This window comes from Pteropus alecto, unplaced genomic scaffold, assembly GCF_000325575.1.
Source record: "Pteropus alecto unplaced genomic scaffold, ASM32557v1 scaffold50, whole genome shotgun sequence".
NCBI lineage: Eukaryota > Metazoa > Chordata > Mammalia > Chiroptera > Pteropodidae > Pteropus > Pteropus alecto.
This window is the reverse complement of record NW_006431918.1, coordinates 14957752-14980303: the sequence shown is the minus strand read 5'-3', so window position 1 is coordinate 14980303 and position 22552 is coordinate 14957752. Positions and strand designations below refer to the sequence as shown.

Sequence of the window (22552 nt, the reverse complement as noted above, 5' to 3'; positions counted from 1 at the left end):
TTCATAATATAAAAACTTCTGGAAATTCAGGGAGAAACTGACAGAAACACCAATAATAGGACAGGTTAACACACCTCCCTCAGTCCAAGATGTAATTGGTAGACCGGAATTAATAAAGATTTATATACTAATCTAAAACACGTAATCAATAATGTAGATCTAATAGACTTATTTAACTCTGAAACATTTTTTTAACTTACCTTTTTTAAGTACACAAATTTAAAGTATGTTAATGTTATAAAGAAACAAAATTTGCAGCATATATAGGAAGATCCAAATATAAAATCAACAAAATAAACATTCTTATCTTAAATTTGAATTGGATATGTCAACATAAGTTCAATTTTTTCTCACTTTCTAGAAATACAAATTTTCTAGCCATATCCACTGAGAAGGCCTAAGAACAATTTCAATCCCAACTCAATGAACACATCTAACTCTCAACTGTGGTCTCTAAATAGGATTCTCTATGAAATGGAGCTAAGGATCTTTGAAGAAATGAATAATTTCCGTTCTGGGGTAGGGAATTTAGAAAAATGAACTGGGACATTTTGTTGCTCTAGAAAGTAAGGAAGGAAAAGAAGCTGTCAGAAGCTGGCAGGGGTCATGTCAAAGGACATAGGAGTCAGCTAGAAGAGGTTCCCACTCGCCAAGATGAAACAATGAGAACATCAAAAAAAAAATGAGCCAATTAATTAAAATGTACTAAATATACAAAAAGCTGTAAATTCATAATGATGCTTTAAAAGGCAGGGAGGGGAGAGAAAGAAAAACAAAATAAAAGCCACTGCACAATACTGGCAGTTGCTAGGACACCAAATCATTACTCCGAAAACTGACATTTTAAAAGAAAACAAGCATTTTTCTTGCTTTTCTGTATACTATATATTTCAGGGTGTCCAAAGAGTCCTAGTGCTTGAAAGTTTTTTAATACAAATTCTCAGATAATAAATTCAAATAGAAAGATAGAATTAGAAAAATCAACATTTGCATCCACTAATGCAATAACAGATTCAGTCAATGGTTATCATCAGATGGTAAAATCATGAGATGAAATAGGGGTGAAAAACAGTAAAATTATCAAGCTATACTGTCACCTGAACCCACTAATCAATTTTAGTATCATTAAAAGTAAATTATGCAGACATTCTGATATGATGCAATATGAAGGCATTTTAGACAAGCTGGAAAATCAAGAACCATCACTGAAAATCTTTTTTAGAAAAAAGGAAAACAACAAAACTAAATCTAAATTTAATCAAGACTTTAAATCTAACTTCAGTCTATAGTAAATTCAGGGAGTAGAAGAAAAAGTTGAACAACATCTCAAATCCAGAATTTAAGAACCTAATTTCTTCAATAAGTACATAGCAGGAAGAGCAGAGGAAGAGGAGATTCATTCTAGATTACAAAATACTCATAAAACTCTATGGAGCTTAACAACCAAACACTGTAAAATAAAGCTTGTTTGGATCCTGAATAGAATGAACTAACTGGGGTGTTGTGGGGGGACATTTTTAGACAGTCAAAGGAATTCGAACATGGGCTAGGTATTAGACGACACTAATTATTGCTAATTTGAGGATCTGTGAAAAATGTTCTCTCTTTCTCTCCCCTCCCCTCTCCTCCTTCCCTCCCCCTCCTGGAGCTTGTCATAGAAAACTATTTAGGGGTGAAACGACAAGATTTGTGGGGGTTGCTTTAAAATTCTCCAGCAAAAATAAGAGACTGGGACATGAATAGATGAACATAGTATGTCAAAATGCTGATTGTTTTCAAAGATGGGTGTTTTGTGCATAGAAATTTTCATAATAGTTTTTTCAATGCGTTGCCTTTGAGGGTATGCATGAACATGACAACAACAGGGGAAGAGAAGGCATAAGCGTACATTTTAGTGATGCCAAAGTCTCAACTAGACATCAGTATGTTTATTTTACTTGTACCCTGGAGATAAAATCACTATATTGAATGTTTGAATGGCACAATGTCTCAAAAATATAATATTTTACTCAAATTTTGTATTAACATTTATATTAGCTCTATCCTAGAACTGACGTGGAATAACATAACACAAGATACTGTATAACACAGGAGCAGATGGCACTTTTTTGTCTGCCTGAATCTTTCTGTTTCTCTCCCTATCCCTCTCACTCTCTCTTGTCTAAAGTTTGGACCACTGGTTACTAGTTGTCTAGATGATTTTCTTCTTTCTCACCAGTAAAATAAAATTAGCTTTTGAAATTATACTATAATTAGTAAAATTTATAGAATAGTTCATTTTCAAAATGCTCACTGTAATTGGTTTAATCCTCCAAACATACATGAAACACGCAGTCTAATTATTCATTACTTAACTAGATAACAATAGAGGCCAGGCCCATATTTAAAAAGAGAAAATGGGAAGGAATCACCATCGAACTATGTCCGCCAGAGGTTCTAGTCACTACAACCAAAATTACAGCAATCTGAGTTAATCATTGAGTCAAAATAATCAGTTCATTTTCTGGCATAAAGAAGTAATCCTATTTAGTGGAAGTATATTAGACAAAGGTTATAAAACTAAAAAACCTTAAGACATAGAAGTCACAATACTATAAATGTTAGGCAGATGTCTGAAGTAGGCTTCTCTAATATGCAGAACCATACCTGTGAGAGTCACAGCTATGTGCCCAGCAGCACCTGGAGCCACAGAAAACCACTGCATATCTTCCCAGAGTGTCAACTTTACTTAAAGGTTAATAGGAAAATAAGATCAATACAAAATGGGTATTTTACAGAATAGGATGTATAATGGTAACTTTTTTTAAATAAACAATACTTCTAGAAAATGAACTTCAATCCAAGATTGCTGACTTTCCAGATACATATTCACTTGTCATCTGCCTCGTCCATGTGGAAAGATATAAGAAGGTATAAGGAAGAGGTTGGATGGATAAAACAAGTTCTCTTTGAAGGTCTAGAAACTTACTCTTTTCTGGCACTCACAATGATCAGATCACAAGAGACCGACTCTCCCCAACCAAAATGCACAGGAGACTGAGAACAATACCAAAATGTCCATTATTAATTGTCAACGAAAAGTACAACTGTCACAAAGCTCAGAAATCCATGTGGAAAAAAATAGTACATTTGGCCTCAGAGTGCTATGCATACACCAAATGTTCATTGGAAATCTCTCTATTGTTTTTGTATGATAAATCACTGTCAAGGGGAACAGAAAAATCTGAAATCCATATTATCAGCACATTCTCTTCATGTAAGCAGACTAGGAGTCAAAAAGTTGTTTGACAAACATGAAAGTGAAACAAAGATGAAGAGAATATTTAACAGCATCAGGGATGCCAATGGGTTTGATTTGCCAGAAAGAACACTCGAAGTTTGAAGGCTACAATCTCCCACCACCAGCTCCATCCTAAAGACACCCCTGCCATTGAAATGGGGAATATCCCTACAGTAGGAGAGCATTGGGATGGCACTGCCAACATTTGTGCCTCAGTCACTTTGTCCTTTCATTACTAACAACACCTTCTAATCAACACAATCTTTCTTGTTTCTATGCTGAGCCACTGAGTGGGTTGTTGTAGAGTTTAGCTGGCCATCCTATCTCTGTCAGGTGACCTTACATAGCTATTACCTGGCCTACCAAGTGTTCATTTTCATTCATTTCTTTTTCCATTCAGCATACATTAATGAGCCAGGCACAGTGCTCACCACAAGGGGTGAATGGCGAGCACCTGAGATTTTTTGATTCCATGTGGTTCTAGAACTAGTGGATGATAACAAGGAGTAGCTGTTTTCATCACTTTGAGGAACAGACACTTTGCTGGAAGGATACTGACTAAATGCTAGAGTTCTTGAAACCCTCTGCAGTGTGCAGAATGACTTTGGATGAGACCACATCTCCATGACCACGTCACGGCAGGCCTTGACAGAGTTGGGACATGTTGTTCTTCATTATTCCCAGGGCCTAGGAACCACCTCAAAAAATGCAAATTCATCCCTGTATATTAATAGGCTACCTGATGTAAGTGCATAAAAATGAATCCATAAAATGCCTCGTTGCAACAACTTTCTAATTAAAATATGAGATATAGGTAATATGGGGGTGAAATACATTTTTGGTATGAGATATGATAAGTTCTAAATACACTGAGAAAATTGTTTTCACTCAAAAGCTCCATTGAGACAAGTCTCTTCTAGCATTCACCCTAAAGCAAAGGAATCGGGTTCTGCTTTCATGACCTGCTGCTCCCCTCCAGACCCCACAGCTTACTTCTTCTCTTTCATAGATTTACAGAAGGCAAAAGCTACTGCTCCAATCACCATCAAATAATCACTGCATTTTAATTATGGTAAAATATACATAACATAGAAGTTATCCTTTTAACCATTTTTAAGTGTACAGTTCAGTGGCACTGAGTACATTCACACTGTTGTGTAAATGTCACCAATATCCATCTCCAGAACTTTTCATCACTCCCAGCTGAAACTCTGTACCCATTAAGTAACTCTTATTCTTCCCTTCTTCAAGCCTCTGGTAATCTCTATTCTATTTTCTATTTCTATGAATTTGACTCTTCCAGGTACCTCATATAAAAAGAATCATACAACATTTGTCCTTTAGGGCCTGACTTATTTCACTTAGCATGTCTTCAAGTTTCATCTATGTTTTCATTGTGTGGTTTGCAAACATTTTTTCTCATATGCATTTATACTCTGCTAATAGTGTCCTTTGATACACAAAAGTTTTTCATTTGATGAAGTGCAATTTATCATTTTTTTCTTTTATTGCCTGTGCTTTTGGTGTCATATCCAAAAATCATTGTCAAATTCAATGCCGTGAAGCTTTTCTCCTATGTTTTCTTCTAATAGTCATGTAGTTTTAGCTCCTACATTCGGGTCTTTGATCCATTTTGAGTTAGTTTTCTACATGGGATAAGGTAAGGGTTTAATTTTATTCTTTTACATGTGGATATTCAGTTTTCCCAAAACCATTTGTTGAAAAGACTCTTTTCTCCTAATGAGTGATCTTGCCACCTTTGTTGAAAATCATTTGACCAAATGGGAGTGTTTATATCTGGGCTCTCTATTCTATTCCATTGGTCTAGGTCTCCCTTTCTGACCAACTGTTTTGATTACTGTAACATTATAGTATGTTTTGAAATCAGAAAGTGTGGGTCCTCCAACTTTGTTCTTTCTTTTTTCAAGATTGTGTTAGCTATTCAAGATCTCTTAAAATTTCATATGAATTTAAGAATTGCTATTTTTTTTTGCCAATAAAAAGTACTATTGAAATTTTCATAGGAATTACATTGACTCTATAGATTGCTTTAGCTTGTATTACTATCTTAACAATATTGTCTTCCAATGTATAGACATGGGATATCTTTCCATTTATTTCTGACTTCTTTAAGTTCTTTCAACATGCATAATAGTTTAACAAAGCATTTCCACAGGAGCACTGCCTTTATGCCCAAACAGGTCCCAGCTATAGCTCAGCAGGCTTCACAGACTCCCCCAAGCCCTTTCTCTTCTGTCCCCATGCAACACCTCACCCTAGAATGCAAGGAGATACCCTAAAGGTCAGCACTTTACCCCTGAAGCAGTATTTGGCTCTATTGTCCTGGCCTCAGCCTCTTTATCTCTTCGTATGAGTTAGATTCATAGTTCCTCTAGAACTGAGACTGATACTAAACTGGGTCCTGACCTCTCAGTAAGCAGTCAGTTAGCACATGGTACAACTGTCCCTCTGAGCCAAGAGGAGGCTCTGAAGTGGACAGGTACAGCATGTGAGGATGTTACAGGGTCTTAAGACCCTAACATAAGATTTGGAATCCCAGGTTCACCACTGACTTACTATCACCTACCTATGCCTTGTGTAGTAGGTTGAATGATGGCTGGCAAAAACATGTGTCCACATCCTAATTCCCAGAGCCTGTGAATAATGACTTTATTTGGAAAAGGGGTCTTTGTTGATGAAATTAAGAACCTCAAAATGAGATCATTAGGGACAATTTAGGTGTACTCTAAATCCAATGACAAGTGTCTTCATAAGGGATACACGGAGAAGAGATACATAGGGAAGAGGAGAAGGCCATGTGAGAGATTGAAGTTAGCCACAAGCTAAAGAATGTCAGCGTCCACCAGAAGCTGGAAGAAGCAAGGAATGAAATCCCTCCTAGAGCCTTCAAAGAGAGCACAGCCCAGCCAACACCTTGATTTTGGACTTCTGGCCTCCAAAACTGTGAGAGAATACATTTCATTTGCTTCAAGCCACAAGTTTTGTGGTAATCTGTTACAGCAGCTACAGGAAACTAATACACCTTGGTTTCATCATTACAAAATAAGAATACAATAGTACCTATCTCATAGAATTGTTGTGATCATTAAATGACATAATCCATGAAGAACATGAGCATAGGGCCTAACACTGCAGGCTCTCAATAAAATGTTGGTTATTATTATTTACTGCTGTGGAAACCCTGAATTGCATTACAAATGGATGGAGGAGGCCACATATTACCTAAATCATACAAAAGGTTCAGGAGAATAATTGTTTTTGCATGAGACATCTCTTAGTTATGTTTTGTTTTGTTTTTAGACAAAAACTACAGCCATTTTCTTGTCTACCAATGCTGATGGGTACAGGGAGAGTGTCACATCATGTGTTCCAAAGAGCAAATTTCTAAGCTCCTGTGTGTCTATGTGTTGGAGGCGTGGGAGTCAAAGCTAAGTATATAAAGAACTCGAGAAACAGTCTTATGGACCACCAGATATAGAAAGCAAGAATATTTTGCATCTGTATATATGAACATTTTTCTGGAGAGTCTTTAGCTTTCATCTGATTTTCAAAGACAGTCCGTGACCCAAAAGAAGTTAAAAATCACTTACATAAAATGATACTGATGACCTTGAATGAAAAAATTAAGACCAGGCTCAAAATATAAACCAGACAAGTATCACATTCAGCTGGAGGGCCACCTGCGGCTCAAAAAGTCATTGCTAGAGCTTTGCCCGTGACCTAATTCCAGCAATAAGAGGAGATGAGTCAGGATTTGGGTGAGAGATTTGAGAGATGAATGCAAGCAAGTGATTTTGAGACTCTAACAGTCTCCTGAATAGGCTTAGTATGTGTGTAGTAACAGAAGTGGTTATTAAACATATCTAGCAAAACAGCCTAGCAATCATTTTTTTTAATCATTTGAAAAATTCAGTATTGGTGAGGCTTCTTTGTAAAACCCTAAGATCAGCTGCAAGAATAATAATAAATATCTGTCATTGCGACCCCTCTCATTCATCAGCACAGAAACTAACTAGAAAAATAGTAAAACTTTATTTAAAAGGCAATTATTGAGTAAGTAGGATATGTTATAGACTGAATTTTGTTCCCCTAAAGTTCATATGTTGAAACCCTAACCTTTCAGCAGTGTAATTACATTTGGAGATAAGGCCTTTAAGGAGGTAATTAAAGTTGAATGAGGTCATGAACATGGAGCCCTAACCCAATATGACTGGCCTCCTTGTCGTAAAAGGAAGAGACACGAGGCACATGAATGCATGGAGAAAGGGCCATGTGAGGACACAGTGACAAGGCTGTCGTCTTCAAGCCAAGGAGTAAGGCTTTAAAGGAAACCAAACCTGCTGATACCTTGATCTTGGACTTCTAGCCTCCAGAAATGAGAAATAAATTTCTGTTGTTTAAGCCACCCAGGCTATGCTATTTTGCCATGGCAGATGAATATATTATATACCAAAAACTATGCCAGGGGCTGGAATTACAGAAATGAATAAGGCATAGTTTCTCCTCCAGAAAGGCTCTATGGCTTAAGGTAACACTGCAGGACCCTGCCAGAAACAGAACCCAGCCCTTGGCCTCCCAAAGTCACCTGACACTAAGGTGGGCCTGCCAATTTCCATGTGAACTTACCTGGACTGGCTATTTAGCTTGTACATGTACCCAGATTTACTAAACTAAAACTAGACTAATGTTGACTTTCTTTAAGAACTCTTTTTGTCCCACTTTGTTTTGTTTTGGGTTTTGTTCCGTTCTACTCTATTTTCAGGGAGACATAAAATCTCACTCTTTCACAGAGAAAGGATAATTCTTGGCTTTTGACAGCCACCATGTATATCACAATCTCATGAAACCCTAGCCAGCTTATTCTCAGAACTATACACCCATCGAGTCTGGCATGATTAACTATATTTACAGTTAAGAAATTTGAGAGGAGGGAATTGTATAAAATGCTTAGATTGGACGTAGATGTGAGATTATTGTTTAGAAAGCTGACGAGCATTCAAGCATTTCAAGATTATTACACTAACTCTGCATACAGTAGTGCCCCAGGGCAGAATTTCTATTGTTACTGATTTCAAGGGAGTACATTTGCTTTTTTTATAAAAAATATTAGTCAATGTTCTCTGTTAGTTTTGCATGAAATTCCCTTGCTACGGGACACAATGATGGCATGCTGGTCAGTGTGACTCAGAATTTTAAGGCTAGGCCTTCAAAACTCATTATTTCTGTTCCTATTTGTTTAATTTTGTGGCAGGAGGTAAGAAGGAGGGTAGAAATATTTTTTACTACTACTCTGTTTTGTCCTCTACAAATCAGAAATGATATGACTTCATAACCTGAGGCCCACAGAGAAATAGTTCAGGGAGGTAGTTATACCATGAAATATTTTATGAATGTTACATTGCAGTTTAGTATCCCAAGTGCAGTTTGGCATGTCCCCCTTTATTCCCTTAAAAAACCAATTCACCTCTTTTTAATATGCTGACTATGCTTAAGTGATGAAATTTACTACTAAAAACTGAGACCCTGAGTTATCTTACTTGAAAATAAGGACAATTTGCTGGCCTTTCTTAGAGAGATGGCTATTAAACTGAAGAATAAGTTCAAGAAAATCTAATTTTCTGGAGAACTTTAAAAGCCCACAAATTATCGTGTATCTCAGAGATTTTGCTGCAATCATGTCCAGGGTCAGAAAGTCACATCCTTCTCAGAATCGACCCTATAATTTTGATTGCATATCTTCATTAACTAAATGGTCCTGAATTTTACACAAGAGCTTAACATCTCTATATTAGACAAGATTTTAAACCTGCCCACATTTCAATAATCTGACCTGAACTCAAAGGAAGAATTATTTTATCTAGACACTGTGTTTTATGAGTAGTTTTTCAAGTATACTAAAAAGTTGCTTTATTTTTAATGCCTGGGGATGTTGACCTTGTCTTTGAGAATAATATTGAAAGTGGCTTTTCATGATTATGCTGGAACTGGAGCAAATCTTAGATTTATTGGCAATTCACAGGTGAATCTAACCATCGGAAGAAGTGTTTGTATTCATAAAGTAGCACTCCAGGAGAAAAATGACAGGAATTTTAGATGTCAAGACGTTAGTTAAAAGATGCGGTGTTTGCCCAGCAGTGTGGCTCAGTCTGAGCAGATGGCGCCATGCCATTTCCTGAGTAACGGAGCAGAAGGTGTGATGACCAACCATTTCCGGCCTGCAGTGCACTCTGGGGTTCCTCCCCACAATCTGTGGCTGAAGTGGGGCCACGCCGCCTCCACAGCACATGAGCCAGCTTCTCCCACGGCTCGTATTTGCCTTTTTTTTTTTTTTAGATCTCTTGACATAACTGCAGTTTGTGTTATTAATAGCATAGCAACAGTTCTTCCTGTAGATTCCTTCTCTCACAGAATACTGGAAAACTCATATTAACTCCTGACTTAAAATGCCTTTCCTGATTTTCAGATATTCTTTTGACAAGTTTTCCTGTAGATATTCTTGAACTCTCGCTGTAAAATCTTCCTTCAGGTCTCATTTCCCCTCATCCTGCACAACTTTAATTTACTCGTTGGAGTTTTATAAATCACAGGGAGAAAAGAAGGACCCAAGTAAATCTGTTCATCTCCAAAGCTACTCCTTCCAACTTTTTAAAAAATGTCTTCCTTCATGTTTCTGACCCGCAATAAGTTTTGTCTCATTATACATGTGTGTATAACTCATACCAAAATATGAATAATTGTCACCTGAGCTTTCAAAAAACCTTTGCTCAGCCAAGCCTGTTGGTCGCTCTCTCGCCAGACCATGGCTCTGTCCCAGCAGTACACTCATGAGAGGATACAGACTAAAATATTTCCTTCTATGACTTTGTGAATTTACAACACCAAGACTCAGGGGGAAAAGATCCAAACTTAAAAAAAAAGTGGTTACTAAGAGTTTAAATTTATATTCTCATGTGTTCAAGAGATCAAAATTGTTTCATAGTCTCTACTTTGCAAAGTATATACCTGACTATTGAATGCAAAAGGAGGTATTTTCTAGTCAACTGAATAGGTCAAGATAAAGTCACCATTCTTCTGCCATTTTCTAGCTTTTCTTTCCATAAAATGGAATTCTTTAAAAAAAAAAAATCTATATTCAAAATCTAGAGTATCAGGCAAAGGTCAAGATCTGATTCCTCCTCTTAATCTCCCAGATGCTTCTCCTTACCCCCATGTTCTCCCCCCAGAGTCCAGCCACCATGGGCAACCTCCTATTCCCCTTCAGTCTTGGACCTCAGTGACTTGATAGTCACTTCTCCATCCCTTGGCTTGGCCAAGGCTTCACCAAAGTTCCCTGAGCATTGAAGTGATTTTATTTCTAACCCTGTTTCAACCTCTCTATCTAGATCAGACGCCAACCCAGTTTCAGACTAGGATCATTTCTTCTCTGAGCCCAAGGACGCATAGCCTTCTTCAATCTTCATATAATCCTTTGATCTCAGTAAAGCATTTGACACAGATTTAGCACTGAAAATTGTGCTTTTTGGGTGAATTAATTATAAGCATTACCATAATAGAGTAAAGAAAGCAGGGTCTAGGACTCAGAGACATGGATACAAATCCCTTCCGCCCTCTTTCAGTTGTAAGATCTTGGACAAACCATCTACTTTCCCAGAGCCCCAGTTGCAAATGTGAATGAAAACACAGCATGGTGGTGGTGCAAATTAAAAAGTAAAATGATGGTTGAAAGCACCCAGTTTAGTACAAAGTAGATACTCTAATTTCGTTTCTTTGTATTAGAGAAGAGTTGTTTATCTTAATACCAATAAGAAGTAGCTTATTTATACATACCTTCCTCTGTATCTGTGAAAATCAAATTGTTTTCTGCAAACAGTCCTCAACTGAAAAATTCTATTCTGACACAGAATATGTTGCACACACAATAATCGCAATACTTAACTTCAAGTTGCAGGACATAGTTTTAGAAAAAGACTATTTGAAATACAACACATATAAATTTGAAAGCCCTGTAATATTTCTGCCACAGACTTACCTTTTTTTTTTTTTTGCATAATGTAAGCCAGGCTTCCAAAATGAGTAGTTCTAGTAAGTCCTGAGGCAAGAGAGATGCCAAAGCAATTACATTTATGGTAAATTCAGAAGGGAAAAATGTGCATAAGATAGGAAGAAAATTTTTGTGGGCATACTTTCAAAGAAAGGCAGTAGTTGGTCTCTACCGGTGAAGTCAATGGGCACCACTAGCATGGAGCAGTTAGAGATAGAATGGATCTGTCCAAACAAATGTGGTGTGATGGCCAAGAGGCAGAACCCTAAAAAATGAAGTGTCCTATAAGGATACTGAAAACATTTCTATTGCTTTGTATTTGTATACTGTTTTTAATTTCTAAAAACACTTCAAAAAAATTGAGTCTCAAATGAATTAGGGCAGGGCTTATATATAACTCTGTCCTCAAGTCTTCCCATCCCAAAAATGTTGTTTCTTTTTAAATCTGCTTTACCCTTGTATCTATCTTTCTCATCACCCTCAAGTTTCTTGAAAGAGAAGCTTCCATTTGTTGATTCTTAACTGTCACCTCCCAGATTTCCCCAGTCCACTTGGCATTCTGTCTTCTGCCTTCATTTACCACATCACAGAAATTGTCTTTGAAAAGGCTACCAGTGACGTCCTAACTGCCAAGTCCACAAACTTCTTCCAGTCCTCCTGCTACTTGACCACTCTATGGAATTCAACACTGTTGACCTGCCCACATTTTGAAATTCTTCTCTTTCTTTTTTCTGATTCTCCTCTCACTTTCCCTTTCTTTTCCTAGGTACTTTCTTTGCCCACTTTTCAATGAAAGCATCCCCCAGGATTCCATCCTCTATCTTCATCACAGTCTTTGTTTGTATGATGTCACATTCTTCTGTGACTTGTTATCACTCATATGTGGTCACATCAATGAGGGCCCCGTCAGAAGACAGAAATCACATCAATCATTTGAACAGAAAAATTTTAATGTAAAGAAAGTTGTTAACTAGTAAAAGGGTTAAAAAAGGAAGCTAAAGATTACAGGACAGCAACTTCGGAAAGCAACAACGGCCTTTAAGGCTGAGGGAATGTGAGCAAGGCAGGAGCTTAGAAACTTGGAAGAGACTTCCCAACCTCTTTCCCCACCACAGCAGCAATTCAGGCCTCGCGATATGACATGACATGGCTGCTACAAACATGCAGCTTGGTGGAGGTGAAGAAACTTGCAGGAGGCAGCAGCCACTGCTGACCTGTGAAAGCCACTTGGATGAGAGCTTCTTTCACCCCACACGCCAGTTTGCTGACTATCACATGGAAAAACAGCGCACACACAAAAGAGGGAAAGACCTGCCTCCTGCTCTGCCTTTCCGGTGTCCCTCCAGCAGCCTCTATTGGTAAAGTCTCAAACTGTAGCTCTTGACAAGGAAAACTGTCTACAGGGTCCATCTTGAGTATCACAAAGCAAGGCAAAAGAGGATGGGTTTGGAGTTGAGAGACAGTATATTAATAATCGGCACAGCAGATAACTTCCAAATCTGCATTTCTTACCTTGACCTCTTTTCCAAACTCCAGACTTCTGCATGTCTGTATATAGATATCACAAAAACACCTCAAATTCAGCATGTCTTCTTCATTATCCACATGCAAATAGATGTCAAGACTTGTAAAAGCTATCTGAACAATGCATCTGGAATGCATCCCTTCCTTTGAATACATACACTCTTTGGATATGTTCTATCACTACCATTACCGTAGTTCAGATTCTCATTTTCAATTAGAACTGATGCCATGCTCACAATTGCATAACCATCTGTCTTATCCATTAACACCAGAATTTACCGTCTAAAACAACTTTTTTATCTCCAAAAATCTAATAATTTCCTTTGCTAACAGAACAAAGTTTACATTTCTTATCTCGATATTCAAGACCCTTCACAAAATGACACCAATCTATCTCCCAAGTGTGTTTTCTCACTGCAAGCCACTACTACCACAACTAATACTACTATGAAGCTAACATTTATTGAGTACTTCATATGAACCAGACACCAACGTAAGCACCTTGTCTGTATACTCTCAATTAATCCTCACATCAAATTTATTGGGCAAGTATTATTATCTTCATTTTATAGAAGAGGAAAATGAGGAAAAAAGAAGATAAGTAACTTGACTAAAGCCAAATACCTAGTAAATGGTGAAATCAAGCTCTAAACCTGGCCAGGCTAATTCTAGACTCTATGTTTATATATAATGGTTCAAAATGGTTCAAAGACCTAAACACAAGGGCTAAAATTACAAAATCTTTAAAATAAAACAGGAGGCACTCTTTGTGGCGTTGGATTTGGCAGTGGTTTCTTAAATATGATTCCAAAAACAGGCAACAAAAGAAAAAAGAAATAAATTGAACTTGATTAAAAATAAAACTGTTGTGTATCAAGACACTATTCACAGAGTGAAAAGGAAACCTACAAAATAGAAAATATTTGCAACTATATGTGATAAGCGATTAACATCTAGACTATATAGAGGACTCCTACAATTTAACAACAACAAAATAAGAACGCTCAAAATAAAAATGGGCAAAGGACTTGAATAGAAATTTTCCCTGGATGATATAAAAATACCCAATAAACACATGAAAAGTTGTTCAACATCATTAGTCATTAGAGAAATGTATATCAAAACCATAATGAGAAACTACTTCATATCCACTAGGATGGTTAATAAAATATTTAAAAATTAATAAAAAAATTAATTAATAAAAAAACAGAAAACAACAAGTGTTGGCAGAGATGTGAAGAAATTAGAACCATTGAATGTTGCTGGTAGGAGTGTAAAATGGTGTAGCCGTTATGGAAAACAGGATGGTGGTTCCTGAAAAGGATAAACGTAGAATTATCATATCATCCAGCAATACCACTCCTAGGTATATACCCAAAAGAACTGAAAACAAGTATGCAAACAGATATTTGTATACCAATGTTTACAATGTCATTATTCACAATAGCCAAAATGTGGAAACAACCTAAGTGTCCGTCAATGAATAAATGCATAAACAAAATGTGATTGATAGATAGAGCTAGATATAGATGTAGAAAGAGATAGATATTACGTACAATAAAATATTATTCAGACTTAAATAGGAACAAAGTTCTGATACACGCTACAATATGGATAAACTTTGAAAACATCATGCTAAGTGAAATAAACATGGCACAGAGGGCAAACATGGTACGGGTCCATTTAGCTGAGGTGTCTACAATAGGCAAATTCATAGAGTCGGTAGAATAGAGGGTACCAGGTGTGGGGGAGTGGGGAAGTTATCACTTAATGGTTACAGAGTTGCTATTTTGGCTGATGGAAATAGTGATAGTGGCTACCCAGAATTCCGAATGTACTTAATGCCATTGAATTTTACACTTAAAAATGGTTAAAATGGCCAAATTCATATTACATGTATTTTACTACATTTTTTTTAAGCCCATGAGGAAATATTGAAAGTCTGTGGGAGTGGAAAGGAGAGGAAAAGAGTGAGGCATTCAGGATCAAGGGCGAGACTCAACAGAGACAGCTAATTGATTGGGGTGGGGGAGGAGGGAACATGGGTGAATCTAGGGTGACACCCCAGTTACCAGACTGAGGTCTTGGGTGGCTGCTTTTGACATTATCAAGATTATGAGGTGATCCAGATTGAAAAACAGGTCTGGCGTGATAGCCATGGCTTGTTCAGCTGTGATCTCTTTGTATTTGAAGTGCCTGCGGGACATCTCATAGTGTAATAGAAATGTGATCTGACTGTGACATCGCCCCATTTGTCATTATAGTCGACTCAGCTGAAAAAGTAAACAAATGAATAGTAGCTAACATTTACTGACCACCTACCGTGCATCAGACACTGTGCAAGCACTTCGCATGTATTAGTTTAATCTTCACAGCTACCCTTTGAGGCAAGATCGTCCTCATTTTACAAACCTTATGCTGAGCCATACCAAGTATGAGCCGTTCCCTAAAAAACGCCTTACACTGTCAAATCTCCATATTTATGTACATCTCCGATCCCTAAGGCTGCAATGTCCTGTCATTTTATTCTCTAGATTCAATTCTACTCGTCCTCCAGAGCCCCTTCCAAAGTCGTTAGTTCTACAAAGTGTTCCAAGCTGTCTCGCTGAGAATTGATTGTTTCTCTTCAGTCCTCACTTCGCATTTAGTAATCTAATAACATGCCTTCAAAGCGATGTCCCCCCAGTAAGATTGTGGACTCCTTGAGAGTAGAAGCCGTTTTTTCTTTGTCTTTGAATCTCTATCAGGACAACTCAAAGTGCCTTTCATTCAGAAGCACTCCTTAAATGTCGGCTTTCTATAAATGGATAAACTAAGCTTTGACAAGGAGTACATGGCTAAGATTATCAGGCAAACTCATTTGTGCCTGGTGAACCCGGACCTGCTCCGTCTCCATTCAGTTCTCTCTCCATATCACCCCAGCATCTTCTTTCTTTCTGGCTCTGCATGTCAATTTGCATTCTAAAACCAACCACAGTCCTTAAACGGGGGGAGCATCTGGATTCCTTTGCCACCTTAAAAATTCATGGCCAGAAATATTGGGAGTCTCAAGTATGTTCTCTAATACCCTCACCGGACCAAAAACTGCACAAAGAGAACTAATTCTCACCCCCCCCACCCCACCCCCACTGTATACCCAGTATCAAGCAGAGTGCCTGGGCCAAAGCAGATACTCAAATATTTGTTAAATGAATCACTAACCCACTAGTTCTTACTTAAAAGACCCCAAAGCTATGGAGGAAATGAGAAACGATGCTCTCTTATTTATTAAACTGAGGCTTGTCTCTAACAACCAACTGAATTATCCATCCCCACACCTTACTGGCCACACTGACTTTTATATCACACTCCTCTTCTCTTGTACCTCTTTTATAAAACATCCTGTGTTTAGGGGAGGGGAAAAATGTTCAAGCTGAACCTGACTTCTCTCCTGCATCCCTAAGAAATCCTTTACTCTCTGCTAGGCCTTTTCCTAATCCTCGCCCAGAAGGAGATTATCTCTGTAATCCTGCCACACATCATGGTTCCCTTTCCCCCTATTTTTCTCCTTCCCTCCCATTCCTCATGAAGCACCACCTCACTTCCTAATCATGTTCAGTGTCTCTCAGGATTCCTTGACACAATTTTAATGATGCCAAAGCCTGAAGCTGGACATCAAAGGAATAAAGCATGAAAACGATCTATACTGTCGTAGACCTAGTCCTCATTCTGTGTCCTAGATTCGGAGTATGTATATGTGTATGAACTGTCCTACCTTCCGCCGCAGATACCGAGACCATGTTGAAAAAGTATAGATCATTTGTAAATGTTCTTGTCTACATAATTTAAAACTTTATTCAAATGAACACGTAAATATGCGGATCAGCTCTGTTGGATTTTTATTTACCTCTTATAATGGAGTTGTGTTTGTGAGCAAGAGGAGAGGATGTGAATATGAGCCGAAGAGATGGGGATGAAAAGGAAAGGGAGAGAGAAGCGAGGGAGAATGGCCCGATGTTAACCTCTATCCAAGAATACATCCTACCTTGAACTCTCATCATTTTCTCTCTGGTACCACTAGTTGCTGGAATTTACACAGATGTAGACAATTAAGCTTGTAAAACTTGAAATTTGGTTTCCAGAGCAGCTTATCCCATTGTCTACCCAGATGCCATTTGAGTGAGAATTTAGAAATTTCAAGAGCTTAGAAAATGGGTCTGCTCCATTCCTGCCAGGGCCCTTTCAAGCTCACAGTGTTTAGAAACTAAACAAGCCTTTCTGATAGGCTTTGGTGTGAATCCACCAAAGGCAGATTTGGCAGCTTTGCCGGTGTCCCTGGCTTGTGAACGTCCTTTTCTTCCTCACATCCTCCTTTTCCAAGAGCAGAGAGAGCCCCTCCAGTGAGTGAGCACTATGCCAGCTGACAGAGGAGGGCAAACTCCTTCCGTGGCCAAGCGGCCATAAACCTATAAGCAGCTGCTTTTTTCCTAAATGTAATTCTGAGTTCAAGTGGAGAAAACAACAGTGCCCTGAAGATGCCTTTGCATAAACTGACACTGGTTCTCTAAGAAGAGTGTGGCTGTGAGTTAAATGGCCCAAGACTGAGAGGACAGCCCTGCCCAGGGCTCTGTGAGGCAGAGCTCAGGCGGATGCAGGTTAAAGGCAGCTTTAGAAACCAAAACCCTGCACTCAGATAAGGAGATCAAATGGGAGCATTACAGAGTGTGCCAGGCTCAAGACGGCGATAACAAAATCAAACTTTTGACCTTCTGGGTGTTTCTGTTTCACCAAAGAAACTCTTTCACACAGCAAGGCATTGATTTTTACAAAAGGCACATTTTAAGGTTGGCTCCCCAAATTCCATAGTAAAGTTCTTCCCGCGTACTTGTTTAAAGAAGGTGGAGAAAAGGTAAATAAAAGAGTGAATCAGGGCACTTCAACGCCAGCCAAGTTCATTTCCTGTCTTTCAGGATCTCCCACACTACTAAGTGGAAATGCAATTAGTTTACAAGGGTGAGAGTCAAGCATTTTCTCTAATTCGGGGTTCAAATTTGGAGTCTATGCATTCTAGGAAAATGAACGCTAAAGTGCTTGCATGTATTTACTTACAGTTCATTTGTTTTTGAAAAAGTGTCCATAGCTTTCCTTAGAATCTCTGAGAGGTCTGTAAGCCAAACTAGGTTAAGAACGATTGCCCCGTATCCTACATTGTTTCACATTCCCTGTCATCAGGGACAGAAACCCTGAAAGTAGAGGCCCAATTATGCAAGACGAATCCAAGCTTTTGCCAAATTCCCTGAATAAGGAAACTGGTACCCACCACACTGATTCCCTGCTGAAGGACATCAACCTCTATTCCTAAAGTAAGTCAAGTATGAAATAGCTCCCTCCACCACCATCTCATCTTAGCATCACTTATTTCTTTCATGTTACCCAGTATGTTTCCTACCAACCTTCTCTCTGCCTCACCACCCCACCCCAACAGGAAGAGGCTCAGTTCACATCCTTCTGCCATGGAGAGACTCCTTACCTTCCCTACCCATTCTGGGAAAAAGAACCTTGACTAAGATTATCAGCTGAGTACATCCTGTTCTGTTTCTATTCTTAATAGTACTGAAAGAGATTATTATAATCCAGGACTATATAAAGGCATGAGAAGGATTGAGATCATTGAGCTTATCTAAGCATCCACACCTAGGTAACAAACTGTAAACAATATCCAACTCTGCCACAGGACGTGGTTCTGATGCTAACAGAGAATTGGTGAGATCTTCAGGCGGGAAGATTTGACAAAAAGTCATGTCCAAGCTTTCTGGTTACTGTGTCTGCTGTTGATACTTTCCATAGTCTGCCCTTTTCCCGCCCCTAACAGTTCCTTATATCAGTGATGATATAATAATTTTAAAGAATTATTGGTCTTTTTTTCTCATTCTGCAACTTTTCAAAGTTCAGGCCTTACATAGAGAATCTTCAGTTAGTATAATATTGCACCCATAGTACTATCTTTTCTACTTTGCTAATACTCTAGAGTGAAATTTTTAATTTATCACCCAGGCGTAGACCAAGATGGCCATCCAGGCAGACTGGAACATAAAGTCGCCACATCCTGCACAGAACCATGCCATGCTCGGTGACTCGCTCCCTCCCTTCAGGCACTTCTTCTGCATCGCCCGCCTCATATTAGATCGCTCTCCCAGCTAAGGCGGTCACGGTAGAAGATGCTTTTGAGCAAGAAGATGACAAATTCCAAGTTCAGAACTACCTGAAAAGGGAAAGTCTCTCATTTTACAGAAGGCCTGAACCCTACGCTGCTCCCTAGTTGCATATCACACATTCCCCTGCGGCCGCCAGCTGCGGTTTTGCTGTTCGACCATCTCATGTTCTTCTACATGTAAATTGACCATGTTACATTTACTTCCCTGCTTTTTCTCCATAAATTGCACACAAATTTCAGGTATCATTCAATAATCATGTAATAAAAAAAAAAAAAACTACCAAATCTATACCAGAATTGTCAGGATCTAGGGGTAAAATAAAAAAAGAGCCTCAAGCTCATTCGTCCTTCTTTCCACAGATTCGAAACGTGGCAGCTAATCTCTGTGTGGACAGCAAGCATGGAGCCACAGGAACTGAGCTAAGGCTGGACATCTGTGTCAAGGATGGTTCTGAAAGGACATGGTCTCACGAACAGGTATGTCAGCTCCCGGAAGTCACGGGAGGATGGGGGTTGAGGCAGGCATGGAGGGATACAGTGGGAACGAATCTCTAGTTGAGATACTGGGACCCGGGGTCCTGGTTCTGGTTCTGTCACCAACCAGCTCTGTAGTTAAGTGAATCACTTAACTTCTTTGTTTCTGTTTCTTCTCAGAGCAGTTGTGATAAGTGAGATAATATAGAAAAATGTGCTTTATATAATAGAAAGGATGGTAGAAATGGTGATTGTAACCCTAGTTTTATATTTCCTTTCCCAGAATGATAGTTTTCCAACCATGAAAAGCCTATAGAGTGCTATGGAACTCCTGCAACTAAGTTTCACGGTTTTAGTGAAAGACTCTTTGTTATTCTATAAATTGGTGTGACTATCTAATCTTATTTTTCCCCTTTGGCTGTATATTGAAAAGAGTACTTTACGTACACTTCTGGTTGTTGTAGTAGTGTGTAATCTTACACATGAAGGATAACTCTGAGGCAATAACACCTCAACATGGACTCCGTGAAATACGTCAAAACAATTTATTGCTTTTGATTAAAAAATATTTCAGTGCAACTCAGTTTATGAAGTGAGGTGTGATTCCTGACCCGCTTTGCAACTTGGCAGACCTTGTAAGGGGTTTTCCTCACACCGTGTTGCCTGTAAAAGAGAAAAGATAGTGGGTAGAATTGTGTCTGCCCCTTTTTATGCTTTAATCTTTAATTATAAAACATGCCAAATAGGAAACTATGAAAATATGATAGCGGACATTTGTGTACTCATCGTACAAATTTAACAAGTACGTAAAGCTCTTGCCGTATTATAGAGACAGTCGAAGCCCCTTCCCCCACACTACTCCTCTCTCTCCCTCTGCAAAAGGACATTTTCCATGTTCAGGGTAGTATGTCCTGACTGTGCTTTCTGTTTCCCAGAGTTGTCCTTAATGCTCCTGTTACGAAAACCAAAAAAGCAGACAAGCAATTTCCAATAAGGCATTAGTTCTGTTCTATTCTGTTCCATTAGCCATAATCCTCAAACATCTATCTTGTTTATTAAACCAGTGAAGACCCACCATACTCACCCTGGGCTCTTGCAAGTGGTCGAGTGTGCCGGGATTCAGCACGGTGGCACCTCCCTCACCACCGTCACTCCCTGCCCCGAATCCAGCCTGCACTGCGTGCAGGGCAGCAACACTTAGGAGAGCAACAATGGGCCAAGTCCACGCACAGTCCAAAATTAATTCGATCACTGAACCAACAGTGCCCCCTGCCCCACTGGTAACTCTCATCCCACAGCCTCCTGATGTTCTGGAAGGAAACTGAGCCTTGCAGTCAGGCCAGCCAGGATTTCAGCCAGTTTAGCCTGTGTGTCCTTATAAAGTTGTTAAGTCTTTAAGGGACAATAATATCCACCTCACACACAGGGTTGTTATGAAAAGAAATAATGTCTGTGATATTCTTGCACATAAGCGCAGAGTAAATATATTTTTGCTTCTGCCTTCTCACAACTTCTCCCCCTAGAGCACTTTATATCACATTAGAAACCTCTCTCGGGTCCCCAGCAACTGCCAAACACCGAACACGATTTATCATTCACTCAGATACATCCTGCAATGTGTGCGCACTTATCAGATGGGTTTTAAAAAGCCTGCAGCTCCAGGATTTTCTGATAGGAATGAAGTGTCAGTAAAAGCTGACTCATCTCCTCCTTCCTCTACTTCTTCCTATAAGACCACGGGGGTGTTAGCAGGGATGTAAAAAATAGTGCTGGCCTGTTACTCCAAGAAGCAATTTCGACTTCAGCCTGGGAGCAAAAGAGAAGGCTTCAGAGGCCTCCCAGTAAGGCAGGCATCTAGAGAGGAAAAGATTATTTTTAAAAAGAAAAAAGAAAAAAAGACATGACAAAAGAAAAAACTTTGTCCGTAGGGCTAAATTTTTCTCTACCACCTCTATTCAGCCCGACCAGGAAATATACCTAGCCAGCTGGTGAGTATGAAGTATGCATACCTGCATGTCTGAATCAGGTTTAATATTTCTATCTCCTGGAATGTCCTAGAATGCAATATTCTCTGAAACGCAGATTTTATTTGACAGCTGAAAATGAATACATATAAATCCAACTATATGGCATACATTTTAAAAACTGTTGGTTCATTTCCACCCCCCTCAAGCAAAACTGCAAAAATCTATGAGATGTAATTCAAGAGACAGTCAGCAGAGGGCAGCACTAGACAAGCAGACAACTACATAAGAGAAACTAAAGAAACCAGTTAATAAATATCTTTAAAAACATTTCCAGTCTCTAGAGACTCTGCAAACGGAGCTACAAGAAGATTAAACAAGGTTGACAGGAGGTGAAAAATGAATCACATTTGAAATATGTATCACCATATATTAACGTGGAGGTTAAAACAGTACAAGCTGCTTTGTTGTCTAGAAATTAACTACAAGCTTTATTCAGTATATTACTCAGTGACTTATAAGAATTAGGACCTATTCTTCCACATTTAGATTAAAATTTCTGAATGAGAAAAGTATTTCAGGACAGGAAAATTATATGTGTTCTTTCTGATTCAAAGCTATTCAAAGAACACAAAAGGGACGCTTATTAGAGTTGAAATGATCCTTTTTTAAAAAAATGGCAAAAATAAAACAGAAATGAATAAACACAGTAGTTACCTGGGAAATAAAGGAGCGGCCATTGAAGAAAATGCCTTTTGTTGCACAACACCAGTGATGACTAATTTAGTTTCTATGAAGGAAGAAATGTGTGATTCCCTTTTTCACGGCCATCTATTTAGCTGTTTGATATCACTATAGTATTGTGTGCAGGCTTTCAGTTTTCTTTAGGGACCAAGAAAGAAAACTAAAATTAGGCCATACATAGTAAGACCGTAGGTCTGGAAAGCATCCTCCCCAACTGCTATTATGAGTTCTGGGAGCAGGGAAGGGGAGGGGAAGGGAGGGGAGGGGAGGAGCCCCCTGTGGCTGTTTGGCGGGGCAGCAGGCTCTGATCT

At 38.8% G+C, this 22552-nt stretch overlaps 1 protein-coding gene across 1 annotated transcript in view; it reads left to right on the top strand.

The window, feature by feature from the left end:
- GALNTL6 (polypeptide N-acetylgalactosaminyltransferase like 6) overlaps window positions 1-22552 on the top strand; it is an 888106-nt gene that overhangs the window by 847157 nt on the left and 18397 nt on the right. Inside the window, exon 11 of the mRNA XM_006906317.2 lies at window positions 19420-19536. Within this exon, the coding sequence (XP_006906379.1) occupies window positions 19420-19536 (117 nt within the window). The remainder of the gene's footprint in view (window positions 1-19419; window positions 19537-22552) is intronic.